This window comes from Plectropomus leopardus, chromosome 21, assembly GCF_026936395.1.
Source record: "Plectropomus leopardus strain MGB_pleo_1.0 chromosome 21, ASM2693639v1, whole genome shotgun sequence".
NCBI lineage: Eukaryota > Metazoa > Chordata > Actinopteri > Perciformes > Serranidae > Plectropomus > Plectropomus leopardus.
This window is the reverse complement of record NC_142196.1, coordinates 8,035,833-8,055,032: the sequence shown is the minus strand read 5'-3', so window position 1 is coordinate 8,055,032 and position 19,200 is coordinate 8,035,833. Positions and strand designations below refer to the sequence as shown.

Genomic DNA, 19,200 nt, shown 5'->3' with positions numbered 1-19,200 from the left:
GATAACAATGAAGGCTGAGTTTGAAGATGGGTGTGGTCCAAGCAAAGATTCCACAGGCCAGGGGTAGGACAAAGGGAAAGGCCTATTGACCTCCCCATATCTCTTTCAAACTCAGTGCCGACTAATTTGGACTTCTGCTGATGAATCCATCTGTATTTCTCATTTGTCTTCCAAATTCTTCCTCTTTTCATTTTCCTTCTCTTCTTCCTTCCTATTCTTTCTACTCACAATGCCCAGCTCTGACTCACTTCTGTGCAGCAGCTGTATTGTATCACCTTAAAGTTCATAAGTTATTTTACTAACTAATCACTTGATATTAAGTTATTTACCAGCTTGGAACTTATCTTATTCATTTGACCAGACATCAGATATGAGTTTTATTATCACGAAGAATCCAAAAACATTATCACTCAACACTTCTGATAGTTTCACCTGCCCTCTTGAACTTTGAAGAAGTTGCCAGTCCAACTCAGTTGTGCACAGTTAAAAGAGAAATTTTAAATTGACAGAGCATAAAGTATTTGACAATCATAAGACAAGCCTTTGGCATGGAATTGTGTTCAAAAGTGATAAGACAGGCGTTATATTGTCAGAGCACAGATGTTCGACAGGGCTAATCATAAGACAAGCCCTTGGCACAGAATTTTGTCCAAAAATGCTAAAAAGCTGATCGGCACTGACTTCGACCCTGGTCAGCAGGGATTCCTGACGCCTGTCACGCAGAGCGAGATGAATGCATTAGCAAGATAACTTTAATTTTTGGTCTTATGATAGTGGTTTATGTCTCTGGTAGTTTAGGATACACAGCTCCGGGCGGGTTCTGTTCAGAAAATAAGATCCAAACACAAACAAAGTGTCATACCCCTTGGTTTGTGTTTGTTTGTTTTTTTGTTGTCTTGTGGATTTTGTTTTGGGGGTTTTCTATTTGTGTTTCTTTGTTCCATGTAGTCATTCATGTTTAGTCTGTTTCCTGTTTTATACTGTAGGTTCACTGCTCATGTGTCATCTCTCATTTTACCTCCTGTCTTTGTGTTTTCCTGCGCTATTAATTGTTCTGCCCCGCCCTGATTAGTTTCACCTGTCCCTCACAGGTCCTGCAGTCTACTCACCTGTTCACAAGTCCCCAATTAGTGCTCCCCCACTTACACCTGCTCACTTTCTTTGTTCTTTGTCAGATCATCTGTCTACGTTTCCCAGTGGTTTCCCTGCGTTTCTGGATGTTCCTGTTCGTGGTTCCTTTTTCCTTCCTGTTTTGCCTTTCTACTTCTCACCTGCCGGTAAGCTTGTTTTCATCAATTAACCCATATCTGCTATCCATTTGTCCTGAATTTGGGTCCTCCCTGCCTGTGCTGCTTCGGTCAGCCAAAAAGAGCCCTTAGTCCTCACTAAAACAGAAACAATGGATTTTTTATTTTTTATTTTCAGTAACAAAAATCTTTTTTTGTTTTTTTAAACAGGGCCCCTATAGTTTTTTATATATTGGCCTCTATCAAATAGTTGCTGTTGGTAGCTGTTGGTGTTAATGGTATAACAGAAAGGAAATGAAATAATTAATATTACAAATTATTCACTGTTTTAATGCATGTTATATGTTAGTATGCCCACATATATCAATTTGTAACCATGGCATTAGTAATATTACCAATAATAATATTATTTCCAGGTGTGTATTCTATTACACTGCTTTGAAGACATCTCAGAAATGGTGAAAGAAATCACACTGATATAATTCCTTTTATCAAATAAATGATGAAATAATATTAAATATATGATATTAACAACAGTGACTACTCCCTTTTTTAGTGAGTAAAAAGTGTAAGTTTTTTACTTCATCTTACTTTTACCCTGAAAGGCCAATTCAACCATTTGGTAAAGCATAATTTTTAGACAGTAAAAAAACCTTAAATAATTATTTTACCATATATACACTGAATTGCATTAAATGTATCATTAACTATAATGATCAGAAGTTCATTTATATCTTAGTGATTTTAATTTCATAGCTTAGCTTAGCTTCTTATGAGATTCTTCAGTCTAAAGGTGTAAACTGCACCACATCCAGCTCCTCTGTTTCTACACCTGTCAGGCTGGAGGTTACATTGTCACAGGGCACATACTGGGAGGGTTTACAGTGACAACAGTGGCTAATATACCCCTTATAAGCCTTAGCTTTTGTTTTTTTTAATGGGTTTTTGATTCCAGAAAAAAAGCAGACAAATGAACTCCACACTGACTGCAGGACAGTAGAACCTCTACACAGAGACTGAATCCCCATCTGTTCAGCCCATTAAAAAGTGATTACATTTTCTAAATGTAGCAGCTTTGTATTTGTTGGAAATTATGTACGTACTTGAGTGATTTCTTGCCATTTTTTAGGTGCATCCTCGTGGTTGACTGCACTGGATCAATGCACTGGGTCAATGCACTTGTAAGTTGCTTTAGTTACTCCTTCTCTACTCAAAAGATGGGCCTATGTGTCAAGCAGGACACTGATTTACTGCAAGTCTGACATATAGAGTCTGCAGCTGCACGCTAAATGACAATCACATTCCACAATATGTGCAAGGCGAACAGCCCTTCAACAACACTGTAAAAATTGCAATGCACACTTTAAAAAATGCACTTAAAGAAGCACTTGAAGAAATATAGTTAGAAATAAATCTCTCTAATCTGATCCAAGCGCACTGGGAAAATCCAATTGTTTTTAAACACAACATGAATTTTGTTAGAAAAATCAGTGATATTAGTTACGCATGCGGTTGTGCAGTTCCTCTTAAACCCTTTGGAACCTGCTATCACTTTTATTGTGTTTAAATGCCTTTTACAAGTATTTAAACTTTGTGCCCTGAGCACATTAGTTAGCTTTCTTTTGAAAACATGGTAAAAAAGAAAAAAAAAATGAGCAGAGTGCAAGAAATTAGTAGATCTGGGGGAAAAAAACAATTTGTATCATTATTACAATTATATAGTAAAAAGTATTTTATTGAATTATCATTTTTGAGCACCTTTTTTTCAGGTAATTTTCTTGTTTGTTTGTTTGTAGGGGGTTTTTTTTGGAACTTTATGTTTTCAAAATATAATCATTTGATATGTGAATACTACTACTACTACTAATACTACTACTAATAATAATAATAATAATAATTATTATTATTATTATTATTATTATTATTATTATAAATCACATAAATGAAGATAACGAGTCTTGGCATGTTAAGTGTTCTTGTTCATGTTTCTTTGTTGTTTTCCTAATTTTCATGCAGTTGTCTTGTACTTTTTCCTTTTTCTTTGGTTTGTTTTTTGTTTGTTTTTTTTTTTTTTGTTCTTGCTTTTTGGGGGGTAATTTCCTCTTAACTTTCTCATTGCGTTTTTTCCTCAGTTTTGAAAGAAATCAAGCCCATTTGCTCAGATTTCAAATGGTTAAATTATGTAAGTGAAAACAGAAGTAATGAGGTAATTTCCTTATTTGTTTGTTGTTGTTGTTTTGCTTATTTTATTTTTCTTGTAATTAAAAAAAATAATAATAATTTCTTGCCATTTTTTGGACCATTTCTTTTTAAGTTGCTCATCGCCATCCTGAGTTTTTGAAATCAAGCCAGCACTCCCAGGGTTCAAAAGGTCAGTCCTACAGACTTATGATCACTGATAGGCTGTTTGGCCTTGTAAGAAACGCTTGTGTACTGTAGCCTAAAGAAAGTCAGCCAGACATGCAGCACAGGTTAGAGCACATAAACACACTGTTCAGTCCATTCCTTACCATTTAGCTCTAGTCTTTCCAAACTCTTTAAATGCAAAGTATCACTCTTACTACTGCCCCATGCACTGTGCTTTTGCATTTGATGGAATCCAAAGCTTTGCAAGCCTCCCATGCCTGGTAAGTACAGAGCAGAGAAACATTTTAATGTCCCCATGGGGTGTTTGGCTTCCAGCAGTCAGTGGTGGAATGCTCAATGAAGAAATTACATTTTTACCCATTAGCCCAATTGAAATTTTGGTGTCTGGTGTTCAGGGTGGCTGTAACATGTACATGTTTTGTGTGTATATGTGTGTGGGTGTGTGTGTAAGGCCCCTCCTTTATATTTGAATTATGCTCCTGCTGCAAATCCCCTTGGGATCTTCAGTCTCACATAACTTTCTAACTGTCCCGTTTCTAGATTGCTTCGGGGGTAGTAAGAAATGTTGGTGGGTAATGAGTTGTTTGTTAGGGCTGTATGCTACAAGGCAAGCTGTTTCTTCTTTTTCGTTTTTATAACTGAGCACATTTTTTAGGGACCAAGGGATCCTCCCCCAGATTTAAATTTATTTATTTATTTTTTAAAGCTCTATTTTGGTCCTTGTTTATGAACGTTGGCACCCTCCTTACATTAAAAGTACACATCTTAATTTTTAACAAATAAAAATGTGTACTTCATAAAGTGTCTTGTAATTAGTATAACCGCTGTCATTAAACATTTAGTGACTAGAGTTGTAAAGATGTTAACAGTGCTGGAATGCAACTAAGTATGGAATGTAACTAAGTACAATTTTAAGGTTTTTGTACTTGAGTATTTCCATTTTATGCAAGTTTGCTCCTACTCCTCTTAATTTCTGAGGCAAATATTGTACTTTTACTGTACTACGTTTATGTGACAGCTTTAGTTACATATTCAGATTACTGACACAAAATGTAAATCAACTAATACATGATGATCAATTACTATAGATTAATCTACCTAGCAGCAGGCCTTGCCTAGAAACGACCTTGCTTTGTTTTACTGGCTTGCTGTTAAGGACAATGAGAGACAAAGGGTTGTACTATCATAGATAGACATACATATATGTCTATGTCTATCTATGATCATGCAGGCAAAATGTTCCTCAAGCATATTACCAGTCAAACAGGAACATTAATCTGTAGAAGAGGTTATTATTTTTGTGCTTTTTTTATTTTCATGTCATGATTATCCCAGTGTAGATCGATAACATTTACAGAAAAATATCAGTTGACTCTGTTTACTTACTTACATCACCACCTGTTACTCCAGCTTTAATAACAGTGATGCTAAAGCTCTGCAGAGGGTAATCTGGGAGCTGAGACAATGTTTGGAGTCTCTTTGCCCTATATTTAGGATTTTCACAGGAGCCGCTGCTTTCACAAGGCACTCGCCAATTCCAGACACACTTCATACCCTCTTCAAATTCTTGGTTCCTCTGCCAGCTGGCTGGAGGTCAGAAGCATCACACTTACAGTTTCATTTTACAGGCCATCAAGCTACTAAATAGAGTGCCCTAGGGATGATATTTTCCTGTAGACCAACCTGAAAGCTAACATCGCCCTGGTTCACTCGGCAAAAAGTCTATGGGATTTTTCCTTTGGATTTTGGATCACTGCAGAAAAGAAGCTCTGAGGCAAACAAATGTTTGATACTTACACACTTACACATTTTGTTCAGCAAGATAATTTTCACAAATGAACACCACTTTCAGGATTTTTGAAGCCTAGATGTAATTTCCAAAAGTAGAAAGCTAATGTTAGACAATAAATTAACTTCACCACAGTTGTAAATTAAATAAAACTGAATTGAATTAATTGAATTGGGACATAAAAGCAAGAGTGGTGCTGTTTTTGATTACTTGCTATGTTGCCATGTTGTTCCAACTTAAAAAGTTATGTAACAGTCATATCAGACATATCATGTCTGTTTGAAACAATTTTCTGAGTATCACATTTCTTTTACCTCCACCAAGGAGTTTATGATTTTGGGTTGGTTTGCCTGTTTGCCTGCAGCATTACGGAAAAACTGCTGGCCTGATTCTCATGAAACATGATGGAAGGGTGCAGCATGTGCCACAGAAGACATTTTAGAGCGGATCAAATTGATAGGACAGGCAATCAACATGTTTTACACTTTTGGCATTGAGCATTGGGCATCTGGCCCTGGCGGAAGTCTGCGCTATCCGAGTGCCTGTTTAGTTCCCTATAAAATTTATAACAAATTTTAGTCATCACTTTTAGACCATGACCTGTTAGAACGTCTGTTGTATGGCCTTTCTCATAGTATACACACTCCTCTCAAGCATATGTTTTGTCTAGTAAAACACAGGTTTAATTGACAGGATTAAAAATGTAAATGAAAAAGTAAGTAGCTCTGAAAACAAGGCCCCTGAATTGTCGGCCTACATGCTGACTCACAGCCATGGGGTGCTGGCACAGCTCTGTAACTGGAGCAGAGCCACAACTGATAAATAAAAATCAATATTTTTTTCTGAAAATAGATTAAAAAAAAAGACAGGGTAATTATTTAGTGTGAAAATGTATGGCAGTATTTTTCTGCTTGTGGAAAAACAAGGTTTTCTGAGAGGGAAAAAAAAATGATTTCCCATGTTTTCTGTAAGTCCTGAAGAACATTGGGATGAATTAAATTAGCAAGACCAAGGTGTGGTTGTGGGGAGCATATATCAACCAAATTCTGCTCTAGCCCTTTCACGCATGAATTATGTACCTCATCAAGATTTTGTGTTTTATAAAATGTTTGTATTCATCTTTAGGCAAGATTATTTCTTATTTCTTACATTTTACAGAAATATGTGAGCTATCTAAGAAAACCATGACTACATTAAATATCATGTGAAAACTATTTCAAATAATCTTTATTTTACATGCTGTTAAACTAGTGTGTTCACATGTTACATAATACATTTTATACTGTTCAGTGCAATGCACAAATGCTGAAACTTGGACAGAACTCCTCAGCCAACGACTGCTGCCTGATTCAAAATTTGTTCATACGAAGATGTTTGGGCATATTGACCTCGAATGGTTAGGGTCAGGACAGCCTGTCAGTCAGGGGCAATAGGCCATAAACAGATCAGGTTTCTGGTATGGATCAGGCAGTGACAGCTCTTCTGCTACAGAAGGACTGTAAACATAAGCTGTGTTTGTCATGTACGTCTGCTCTTGTTGTGCATGACACAAATGGAACTGTTCCTTATCGACCCCATTTTTCTAAATTTTTCTGTTTGGGGTACCCAGCACAGTGATCCAGTGCTAAAAGCTGGAGCTAGAAACGTTGCAGTCTGTTGATTGGTCAGTAGAGAATTGACACTGTGCTCACGGCTGAGCTGTGGCCGCTTAAATTTGATTGTTCATACCGTGAGAAGTTTTTCATACATTAGTAAGCTATAAGTATAAAATGACCTTTAGCAGCATCTATAGACTGAGAAAAAAAAATTAATACACAGGGCCAACTGCCGTTAACTTTTAAAGTGGAACAGTTACTAGTAATGTTACTCAATGCATGAGATCACAACATTAATCCGCACTGTACATTTTAATATGACAACTTCAACCACAGCATCTGTTTATATCTCTCTGGGATAACATACACGTTTAGTAAGTATATAAATTGCGACCAGATTATGTGAACTGCAAATATTCTAAACCTCTCTTGGTGATAAAAATAGGAGCACACAGGAGTGTCGTTCCTGTGTGCGAAATTAATAAAATGTAGGCGGACAGAGTGGCATAATTGGAATTATAACATATATTAGATGGAAAAAGGAGCCCAAAAATGAAACGGTGGAGCAGAGAAAGTTCCAAGAAAAAATAAAAAAATACTTGAGGCTGATGCTGCCTGATTTTTAAAAATTCCATACTTATTTAAAGAAAACATTAGCGTTGAAAATCTTTATTGGCAGTGGTTATGACAAAAATCTGCCAGTGGCACTGAGGGGGGAGTTGAGGACAGATGAGCGGGGAACAGGGTCGAGTAGAGGCCACTGCTGAGGCCAGCGCCATTTTTGTAAGTGTATCCGTGCTGTAAATTCTGTTTTAAATACATGTAAATTCTATGATCTGTTAAAAAAGCTTACAGACGTTTTTGTTAGCTTTGAGTGTTCCTTTGCTGTAAATCCTGTTGAGATGCAGGTGAAAATATTTCTGTGCTGTTTTGGCGTTAATTTAGTATACCTGGGTCCTGCATTGTAAAACCTGCGCTGATGACAGCCTGAAATGACAGGCTGCAGCAGGCCCATGTCCAAAATTCAGGGGGACCAAGGATTTCTTAATGAGCTTGTGGTTGTTTCTTAAGTAGCAATGATGTGTAGACGATGAAGGAACCTCCGCTGACACTGACTTGGTTGCATAAGAATCAATTTATTACAACAAAGTTCAGCATCCACCAGGCACCATGGTCTGCCTGGGAGAGGATTCAGGACCAATGCGAATCTCTCTCTCTTACAGCTCATGCATGTCTCTTATATAGGTACAAGTATCTACACATTCATCAGTAAACATTCCTCACCTACTGTGATCAATCACAAAAACCCCCAAGGGGCCACATTTCATGTCATTTAAGCCTGGTGCCAGTAATCCGGACATCCGACTCCAAGGCCTAACCATCCGTCAACCTCTGACCTCAAGATAAGACCCATATAAACAAAGCATAATACACCTCAAGCTAAACCTCTTCAATAGATTTGACACAGCCCCCTCAACCCCTATTGACTGATGGAAAACATCAATTACACGACCACCTTTTTTTCTCTCAATAAACTTCCATTTAACTTGGCTAAAGACTGCTTTCCCATTGCCAACAGAGCAGAGCTGTGTACATGGCTCTGCAGCAGATGAGTATGTGTGTGTGTGGGGGGGTTGTTTTGGTGAGGCTGGAGAACAGGTTAGAAGTAGTAGAAAGCAGCATGGACAGAGGCCAGTGAAAACATTACAGTGGTTACTTCTCTTTATATCTTTCTTTCGTACTCAGTTTCTGTTGCAAACTCAATGCAGACTAATTTGGAGCAATGGTTTAGCACTGCTTAGGTGGAGATGGACAGTAATTAGATGTGGTGCCTAATTGTTTCTCGCCGTTTAATGAGCTACAAAGCAATGAATACCCGTGACTACTGTTGAGTGATTTGACACAGGGTGTTTCATTGCATTAAAAAGCCAGATGTTAGCGGGTTTACACTTGTAAAAAATTCAGTTTCTACTCGATATTTATTTCTAAAAATTACTAATACTTCCAACATAACAAATTAGTGATTAGGAAAAAGTTTAGGGGTAAATAAGGTGCCAGAGTGCATTGAAAAATCGAAAATCAAAATCAAAATAGAGCTTATTTGTCATTTAAATTGTAATTATTATTATCATCTTTTTTTTTAATTCCCTGGAAATTATTTCCCACTGAACCTCCCCCAGTTTCTGCAAAATCCTAAAAAGGCTCCTGATATTATTCAAATCACGTAATTTCTTTGGCTCTGTGTGACCGAGTACAACTAGTTTATTTTCTCTTCGAATTAACAGAGGGAACACAGGGAATAAAGTGAGAAAGCCCTGAAGCACAGCAGTGTATATGTTTTGATAAAGAATTGGCTCAGGATACCTCCCACCATCAATTACATAAGAGCTCACATTAAAGCCAAGCCACTGCTGCGGAAATCTGATAAGATTTCTCAGCATGAGAAGTGGATATAATTACATGTCTAAAGCATGTTAAGCACGAGAGAAACTGACAGAGTCCTGGCCTCTTCTCAAGTCTTAAGGGAACAAAGCAAAACATAGAGGCAGGGCACGCTGAATACAATTAGAAAAAAATGATAAAACAATAATACTTAATATTAATATCACCTGTGTGTATAGGTCTGGACCAAGAGCATGAGAGAGGCCAGAGAAACGCACATAAACCACATTCATTTTCATAATATTCAAGGTATTGTCACTGGAACAGCTTTTAAATCATATTTCATTCTATGCATGGGGTCACTTTTATATTATTATTGAAACATTTTGGTTAAAATGTATATTTATGTAACTAATTCAAATTATTAAGAGGCCAGGAATAGGGGTGTTGTCATAGGGGGGTGAGTGGGACTGATTAAGCAGGTCCCCAGTGGGAGGAGGGCCCTTGAAAAGCCTGGGAAGAAAAGTTTAGTTTGTTGCAATTTCCAAGGAATAAATAAATTAAAATTAGCTGAAAGGCTGACCTTTGTATAGAAATATCTTTTTTGAAAAATTTACACTGTCATGTCTTTTACAGAGAAAGCAAATAAAGGTTCCAAATCAGGATTCCAAAAAGAATGGAAAGGGAAAGAAAGCAAACAGACTGTAAAACAAAAAAAAAAATAGAAGAAAAAAACAATTTCAGAAGGTACATGAGAAAGTAGTGTTTCCCACAGAATTAGAATCTATGTGTGGCAGTAGCCAACAACTTTCCTTTTTTATTTTTTTATTTTTTTTATTTTTAAGTCTGTAATCACAGCACAGGCGAAACTCACCATGAGTTATTCTTAGTGGTTTAATGTAACAAGGAAATAATATTTTGTTACAGTACTTTTTGGGGGGAGTATCTGTCTTTACATGAGTTTGGATATTTCTGTCAACTTTCATTTTTTCTCAGCTACGTTTCCCCTGAGCATTTTAGTTAGTTACTACAAAATCAGAAAAGAACTGAGGAAGGGTGGAGGGGACAGACAGATGGACAAATGAAGGAAATGGGGAAACGAAGGTGGTTTATGTTATTAAAAAATAAACTTAATAATTCTCAAAATTTTGAATATCTCCCTTTTTATTATGAGCATTTTGTTGTAATTCTACCTTCGACAGTACATTTTATATTATGAAATTACTTTTAATACTTAAGTACAGTAAATATCAGATACTAGGTAGGTGGATTCAACCTCTGCCTAAGAAATGTTCTGGTAAAATATCTGTACTTTTACTCAAGTATAGCTTTTAGGTATTGAATTAATCACTTGTCATTTCTATCTTTCGGCAGTGGTTTGAGTCGTGGCGTGGATAATTGATCAGTTGATCTGGTCAAAGCTAAACCAGATCGGATGGAGGAGCTGGCCAGCTGCTGCAGGGTGAGTGAATGTAAACTCTTAGACCCAGCACAATGAACGGTTCATTTTCATTATTAGTGCACCTGATGTTTTACTGCACCATCTGTGACAACAGCTTACTCTGCACTCTGACAGTTTAAAAATAATCCATTGTATATATATTTAAATAGTGCTCCCAATGACTGGTCCATCTCCAAAAACAGAAAATTCATTTGTGACAACCAGAACGTTTTCATTCTAAAATCGTCAAATACAGCCACTTGTTAGTGATACCTGCATCAGACACTGATGCCAAAAGCTGCCTCTCGTGTTGTAAAGATATGCTACTGGTTGGCCGCACAGCACTTGGCATGACAGTATGATATGTGGATGGGAGGTGTCAGTAGAGACCGAGGCCAAACAGAACCTGTCACAGCCAAATGATTTGCCGCTGGACCGCGTCGGGTTGAAACACTGATAACATGGTAATTTAAGGACCTGGAAGGTACCTTAAAGACAGGCAGGAGGGGTGGTGGATGAGTGTTATAAACTTCATTCTTTAACCCGGGCGCCAGTGTTTTCTTCCAGAATATAGAACTACTCCACCAATTTTTTTTTTTTCCCTAATCCTAACCGCATGCTTTTGACAAAACCACTGGTTGTGGCCCAAGGGGAAGTCCACCAACAAAGCGTAAAGTGGTGAAATCTGACAACTTGGGATGAAAACATGTTGTGGTGGTAGATAATTTGATCATGGCAGTCCACCACAAACAAATGAATATGCAGGAAACCCAAGAGAGACATGGATCAAGAGAAGAAGTGCAGAGGGCCAAAAGCGACTACTTATGCAGAGGACCCAGAATTTGGTGCTACGGCCCTGGCCATGAATGCATCATAATAATAAATACAGGAGAGAATAAAGTATTGTTTTTTAATAATGTAGTTGCAATTTAAAGTTTGTAATAAGCACTTTGGTGTCATCTCTGGATAACCTGCTTGTTTCAAAGCCACAGGCACAATCTCTCTGAAACTAAATGTAAAGTTTAAAAAAAGATGTCAGTTTTAATTACAGTAAATTCTAAAGGAAAACCCTGCAGGTCTCCCTTTCTGTTGCTCAGTGGCGTGAAGAGGGGGGCGGGTACCGTGCATGGGTAAACCTGCCTCTCTAATAAGGTTTAGTACCAGAGGGGGTGAGACAAAGAACAAGACGTCCAAATAACGAGTTAGATGTATAAGCCTGCAGCTGACAACGCAACACGCGGGTTTTCCTCTGCGGTCTCCATCAAGGCATCGGAGGAGAGGCAGCTGCTTGCAGTCAGGATGAAGCTGGTTATCATGTGCTTGTGCATTGTGCATTTGTCCTTGGCCAGCGCAGGACTCTCTGTACGCAACGATCTGCAAACTGCCCACAACAATGTGACAGTCAGCTGGAGGAAAGCCTCTCAGAGTACAGGTGAGTTCATGTTGTGCTCATTTCTACAGTTCATTTTTTTCCACTGCTGCAGGGTTTATAGTCGGATAAAACTGGTAATAAAAGAAGAGATTAATTCAAACAATAATTAACACTAAACTAATAATAGGTTAGATTAAGAAAATAATGAAAATCACAACAAACTAGCCACGCACAGTTATTAAGACAAGAGTAAGACATTCCCACAATTAACATACATATATAATAAATTCAGACATATTCATATGAAGGGAAAAAAAGTTCTGAATATCATTATCGATTAAAAATTATTTAGCAATAAACTTTTTTGTGCCAAAATTATGTTTTTTTAATGGTTATTTTGAGGATGTAAATTTATTTTTAGCCTAATTTATATCACTAAGGGACTGTACTTTACATAGCGGGGTGGCTGTGGTGTTTGTGTTTTATCCTGACCCTTTCCCGGAGCTACATACTTTTTTCCTTGAGCCTCCCTGAGTGGCATAACCTAACTTTACCATAAATAACAATCTTTCACAGTTTGTGGCTATGATGAATGATCTGATTTTGGAGATTTTTCAGAAAAATGCTCCTTAAAAACCCATTTACAGGTTTGGGGGTTCTGGGGTTATTTCGAATAAAATCCTAATTCAACCATTTAAAGTTGAATTTACTTAATTCAAAAACTCCCTCCACATGCTTAAAAAAAGAAGACCCATTCCCTCTTGTGAGTAATGAACAGTCCCTAAAAAGCCTTCTTTTTCAGTTGAGCTTTAAAGTGCATACAGTCTGTCATTCCATGATTTAAGGAATTAATAAGCCAAGTTGGCAACACTGAACACACTGCTCTAAAAGAAAGAGCTGATTTTACAACACAATGACAATAATAATTTTATCTCAATTATCTTGTTTTAATTATTGTTGGAGGCCAAAATTTTAATTAAAATGGCATTCAAGAAATTGCTCAGCCCTAATGTGAAGGCTGTCAATCAATCTGTGGTACTTTGTCCTCATAAATGAAGTTAAAGTGATCTTTTGGTCTTGCTAAAACATAACCTCAAACCATGTACATAATGTACTCTGGGGTGGGGCTTCAGGGCATTGCTTTAGACTCCTCTTGAGTTAAAGAACTAACACTGACACAGTGTTAAATAATTAACTATTTTGAAAGTGTTAATTTAACTCTGTAGAGTGTGGAGCTATATAAACCCTGAAAAAGTGTTAAAATTAACTCTGTGGGAGTTGAATCAACACTCCACTTTTTGCTGTGCAGTGTGACAGATATGATAAATACATGAGACTGATCTCTGAAGCTATGACATAATCCATATACATAATGTGATATCATATGGAAAACATGCTTATGGTAACGGTATTTGATGGATTTTTTTCCTAACAAGACGGTATGACAGCATAAATTCAGAAGAGTTCTAACTCTTACTGTTGACTGCAGGATTGTGCACATATAGGATTACAGAAAGAGTAACAGAAGCACCAATAACAGGTTCAAATTCTAAAGCCTAAAATGTCAGGCAGCTCTTGACACAGCAAGATTTGGAGGCAGGAGGCTCAACATAGCGCAAAGCATGCATACAGTATGTCAACATGGGAACACACTGGGCCAATCTTCAAAAGCAAAACTGTTTTTTGAATGTATAATGTTAATTATTTTTTACATTTGGTGCTAGCTGTACCACTTTTACATCTGGTTTTAATGTCTTAATTGGATGATTAAATTGTTTAATTGCTGTTATTCCATCATCATCACTGAATTTGCAGTAAATTTAATGGCCTGACAACAAGCGGCAAGATCCCTCAGCTTTCTAGTATTGAGTACATTAAGTCTTGTCAGTCCCAGCGGGGCTGCTACAAAGATGTTCAAGTGTTTAGATTAATCTCTTCAAAAAAAGTCCCATAGGTTGTTACAGCACCTGTGTCTGATCACGTAATTTATTTCACTAATAAATTTATACTGTAGGTGCAAATTCTCTGAGTTTCAAATCCAGTGCCTTCATGCACTTTTATACTTTTATTAGTATAGTATTAGTATTAGTATTAGTATTTTTTTATTTTTACTATTTAATATAAACCATATGTGCATTAGAGTTGCCTATATAAAGAATACAGATAATCATAAGCTGAGATGCAGCTGGTAACAGGAATCAGACACTACCAGCTCCCCAGGGGATCTGGGAGACGACCTCTGGTGGACAGAGAAGGAAATGACAGAAAGCTGCAGAGAACCACCTTGAATAAACTTGTATGGTTTGTCTTGTGATTACAGAATAATTATAATAAAATCTTGACATAACAGGTTTTATTTCCCAGTGTACTGAAAACATTTACAATACATGATGATGAGCAGGGATACTCAACTTGCTTAGCTTTGGGGCCACTTCCAAAATGATAGGAGACGAGGGGCCAGTCACAGCAGCCCCATATGTGTTTCTATGATTCTAGGACATTTCAAGGATTCTAGAACATTTCTAGGATATTGGGACATTTCTAGGTAGAAAGAACTTTCTCAGTTTTTTTTTGGTCATTTCTAGGATGTTAGGATGTTTTTAGAATTTTAGGATTCTAATTTTAGTTTCTAGGATTTTGGGATGTTTCGAGGTATTTTAGGAACTTTCTCAGATTAGGGCATTTCTCAGATTTTAGGACACTTCTAGGATTTTAGGACATCTCTAGGATTCTAGGATGTTTCTAGGATTCTAGGGCATTTCTAGGATCATAGGCCATTTATAGGATTCTAGGGCCTTTCTAGGATTTCAAGACAATAGGGACATAGCTAAGTCGGGGATTGCGGTCCTCCACCAGTGCTTTTATTGATAAACAGGCTCTGTTTTGATGCTGTTTTACGCTCTTTGGCACCTTATGTATTCTAAAAGTACATAAACAAGTGTGATCAATTTATTTTTATTGTAAATTAGTAAATGGGTGGGGGAGGATTTAGTCCTCAGGCCATAATGTGAGTATCACTGTATTAGAATATTAGGGCTACTGTGTCTCAGATGCAACAGGTGGATGTGGTGACCGAGCCTTAGTTTGCGTTTTTCATGTATTGCTATTACATTCAAGCAGCAGTGATAACTAAGTAAATGTACTCAACTACTGTACAGTCTCGTGTTTTATTTGGGTGTTTCCATTTTGTGCTACGTTATTCTTGTACTCTACTACTTTCTTATAAATACTGTAGTTTTTACTCCATTTGACAGCTATAGCTAATTTTTCAAATTTTAGGCTCTGAATACCCACATAAGTGTTGTGTAAATAGGGTGGTAATTATGTGATTAATGTGATATTTATAAAATATACATTTAAAACTGACAGGGTCCAGTCTGCATAATAAGTTCTTGGATGCAGGTGTACATTCGTCCCTCAAATAAAAACATAAATGTGGAAGAGGACTTTTATTTTGATGACATGAAAGATATTTCCACCAAAAAAATTAGCAGAAAAATTCACCAGACTGCACAAAATTAAAGTGTTTATTGAGTGTGGACTCCAGTCCCCTGTTTCATAAGTGTCACCCAATGTTGACACAAAACCACCCTTGAATACTTTTACTTTTGATACAATAAGTATTCTTTTGATAACACAAAAAAAAACATATGGATGTTTCAAAGGTTGCTGTTTATTTAAATAATATTAGCTATAAGATTCTAAAGTCCAGTAATTGTAATACATGAAAAGCACCATCTGGGACAAATGGTAACCTCAGACTGGACACAAAGCAATCTCTGGCAGAGATGTTCTGCATTTTTATCTCCTAAAATCAGTCTTGATGTTGTTTCAGCAGAATCTTTGAACCTAGGCAGACAGAGATCGCTGTTTGCGAGGAGAGGACAGTACGAACGACAAAGGATCCATGCACAGGTAAGACCTGTGTGGTTATATTACAGTCACATAGAGTTTAGACATATACGGTTAACAGGAAGTATTTGTGCCATGCAATACTTTATTTAATTATCTGTAAGGGTTATTTTTGTGATTTATATACACTGCACATTGGTTTTTATGATCTCAATTGAGACATAATTGAAAAAAGTCCAATGCCACACATTTGACAAATTACATGACAATGGGCTACTTACAGTTGTTGCACTTGTCTGTGCAGGTTTGTTTTTTTCTCTCTTTTTGATAATTTTATGTCTCTTTGTAGTTTTCTGCATCTTTTTTTATTTTGCCCCTTTTTGTTTTGTTTTTTTTCTTCTGTCATGGTCATGTGTCTTTTCTCTGGTAATTTTGTGTCTTGTTTGTTTTGCCCCTCTTTGTCATTGTGAGTCTCTGTATATCTTATTTGCATCCTTTTTTTGTTGTTTTGTGTCTCTTTGAGGTCATTTTGTGTCTCTAAATGGTTGCTTTACCCCTTTTAGTCTTTATTTTGAGACTCTGTTTCTCTGTTTTGCATCTCTTTGTAGTCATTTTATGTCTTTTGTTGTTGTTCTGCCCCTTTTTGTGGTTGTTGTGAGTCTCTTTGTGGACTTTTTGTGTCTCTTGGTAGTTTTATGTTTCTTTGTGGTCATTTTGAACCTCTTTGTAGTTGCTTTGTATCTCTTTGTGGTCGTTTTTGTCTTTTGCTGGTTGATCCATGTTAATTTTAGTGACATCTTGCAGATGAAGGCCATGGGTGCCCAAAAGACTTTGGGCCCCTGAGTCTGTGCCTGGTAGGCCCATTCATTAATCCATCCATGCATCTGAACATAAAACAGAGAAAAAATAGAGTTTTTAGCTTTTAATAAATAAAACCAAAACTTTTTAAACATCAAAAAAAGGTTGAATATAATACTGTAACACTTGATTCTGTGCACCCACATTCACCAATTTGCCTCCCTCCGTGTGTTTTCTCAACTTTCCAGAAGCCCAAAGTTGTCCCTGTTCCTCCAAAAGTCGGCCCCCCTCCTTCTAAAGTTGCACCCAAACCTGCAAAACTCAAATGTTCCCAACTTTCACAGAGCTGTGTGCCCCAGTCTGGCTGCTGTGACCCACGTGTCAGTTGCCACTGCCGTTTCTTCAATACAATCTGCTTCTGCCGGAGGATAAAGTCGTAATACAAGGAGAGAACATAAAGGACACAAAATACACCAGAAACAGAGATACCATCACCCATGCTGCCACATCACGTCAAAACACAAACTGACGCATCACATGGATGGGACAGAAGGCATCATCTCACCGAGTCATCCTCTCGAGACAGTAAATGTACATTTGAAGGAGTTTAAAAAACTTTTATACCTCTTGTGAAAGGCTCTGAACTATACTTACGTTATATTATCAGTATTATCATTATTGCTATGCTTATTTTTGATGTTGCTGAAGTAGCATTTCAGCAGTGTTTTAGCACTGACTACATATATTTACTGTATATGTTTTGAATTTTTTTGTTTTGTTTACAGTATTATGACTTTACCTTTTTAAACTGCATAAGTGAGCTTTATCTGATTAAAGTAATTCTGTATTAAGCCAAAGTTACAGACATTTGATAGCAATCAGATATTGAATTTATTAATTGCAGTTGTGCTTTTTCATGTTATTGCTCCCCTGCAAATAAATTCATACCACATGACCTCTTCAACTGATTGTCTCTAGCTGCCATCTTTACCATGTCATCTTTGGGTTCACCTCAACAAGTCCTAAGTTATGAGCACAGGTGCAAACCCCCACGTAAGGTAAAAACAAAGGACAACAGTACATTACAGTAAGGTAATGGGGAATTTGCCCTCTTGCCAAGAGTGAGATGAGAAAATTGCTAATAGGGGAGAGAGGGGGCAATTGTAACAATTTTTGCTTTTGATGTCATAACTCAAAAACCCTAAATTAATGGGTGTTTTTTATGTAGGTAACTATACTAACAAACTATACTAATTATATGTGTTCTACTTGTTAACAGTCATCATAATATTGATTGAAATGATAGAATTCAAATGTTTCATCTTTCCTCACATGCAGGGCCGATTCTAGCTTCACATAAAATACTTTCATATAAATACCAAGGATCACAATAAGCTCCCAAGAGTATAGATATTTTTAAAACAATTTAGTTGAAACCAAGGAAGCAATTGAATGAAATATTCATAGGAGCAAACTCTAGTGTGCGGACATGTTTGTTTTGGGGTTTTTTTCATTTGTTTTTCTTTCCAGAAGCATTCCTGTTCCCATACGTAGTCCATTTGTAGTTAGAGTAGTAGGTAAACAGTCCTTGTGAAAAGCAAAAGAAACAGAATGCATTGGCCGAAATGCAATGTTGGAACCCATAAACTAGCCTCTGACGACCATTTAACTTTTTATTAACTTTTTGAAATGTATTTATTTGCTTTAATATGCAGATATCTGTTTATAGAGATACGGCAAACTAAACAAGACATGAAAAAGGGATGGCTTGGCCTGGCTACCTGTTGACTACACCAGAACCCTCAAAATACTGGCCCCCATAGGCTTATCGTCTTCAGACCAATACCCAGTGTTTTTGTTTGTGTTTTCTCCTGTACACAATGGCCTCACATCAGTAAAACAGTTTAATTTCCAATTACGTAGATGTCTTGTGCTGACAAACAATGACCTCACAAGTAAATACATTCTTAAACCAAGGTCGATCATTTCTCAGTAACTGCTAAAATAACAAATCTCTGTAATACACATTAAATGTCATCTTGTTTTGTGTTTTGTTTGGGAGCAAATGTTTTTGCTGTCATGGTGACAGCCGCTCTGTCCTCCTCTCCTCAGTTCTCTCTTTGTTATTAACTTTGATTTGATGCATTTATAATCATTGTGGCGACAGGAGGCAGTCATCATATTGAGGTGTTGGTGCTTATTGTCTGCTGGATGGAGTCAAAATTTAAACTGTAATGGGGAAACACGGGGTCAAAGTGATTGTTAATAATAGATGTTCAAATCAAAGTCTTTGTCCTTGAATTTATGTCGCTTGATCTCCTTTCAGTTGTACTAAATTTATTTAGTTTGTATGACTT

General features: G+C 36.9%; 1 protein-coding gene across 4 annotated transcripts; it reads left to right on the top strand.

Moving 5' to 3' along the window:
* Nucleotides 1–1,046: 1,046 nt before the first annotated feature.
* On the top strand, nucleotides 1,047–17,824 carry LOC121961007 (uncharacterized). 4 transcript variants are annotated; one of them, XM_088072247.1, is made up of 8 exons: nucleotides 1,047–1,277; nucleotides 2,377–2,428; nucleotides 3,380–3,453; nucleotides 3,562–3,618; nucleotides 10,755–10,842; nucleotides 12,171–12,253; nucleotides 16,032–16,108; nucleotides 17,092–17,152. In XM_088072247.1, exons 5-8 carry the CDS (start codon nucleotides 10,816–10,818, stop codon nucleotides 17,139–17,141), a joined length of 237 nt encoding a protein of 78 aa, XP_087928373.1. In that variant the 5' UTR covers nucleotides 1,047–1,277; nucleotides 2,377–2,428; nucleotides 3,380–3,453; nucleotides 3,562–3,618; nucleotides 10,755–10,815; the 3' UTR covers nucleotides 17,142–17,152. The 4 variants fall into 4 exon arrangements, with proteins under 4 accessions (XP_087928373.1, XP_042366845.2, XP_087928372.1 ...); XM_088072246.1 differs by lacking the exons at nucleotides 3,380–3,453; nucleotides 3,562–3,618 and having other exon boundaries at nucleotides 1,049–1,277; XM_042510911.2 differs by lacking the exons at nucleotides 2,377–2,428; nucleotides 3,380–3,453; nucleotides 3,562–3,618 and having other exon boundaries at nucleotides 1,048–1,277.
* The last annotated feature ends 1,376 nt before the right edge of the window (nucleotides 17,825–19,200 follow it).

Bases quoted from the DNA above. Each gene is read 5' to 3' on its own strand.
- LOC121961007 (XM_042510910.2), top strand. From the start codon at position 12,028: ATGTATAAGCCTGCAGCTGACAACGCAACACGCGGGTTTTCCTCTGCG. The intron at 12,254-16,028 runs GTGAGTTCATGT...ATGTTGTTTCAG, and splicing joins GAAAGCCTCTCAGAGTACAG to CAGAATCTTTGAACCTAGGC. The intron at 16,109-17,091 runs GTAAGACCTGTG...TCAACTTTCCAG, and splicing joins GACAAAGGATCCATGCACAG to AAGCCCAAAGTTGTCCCTGT.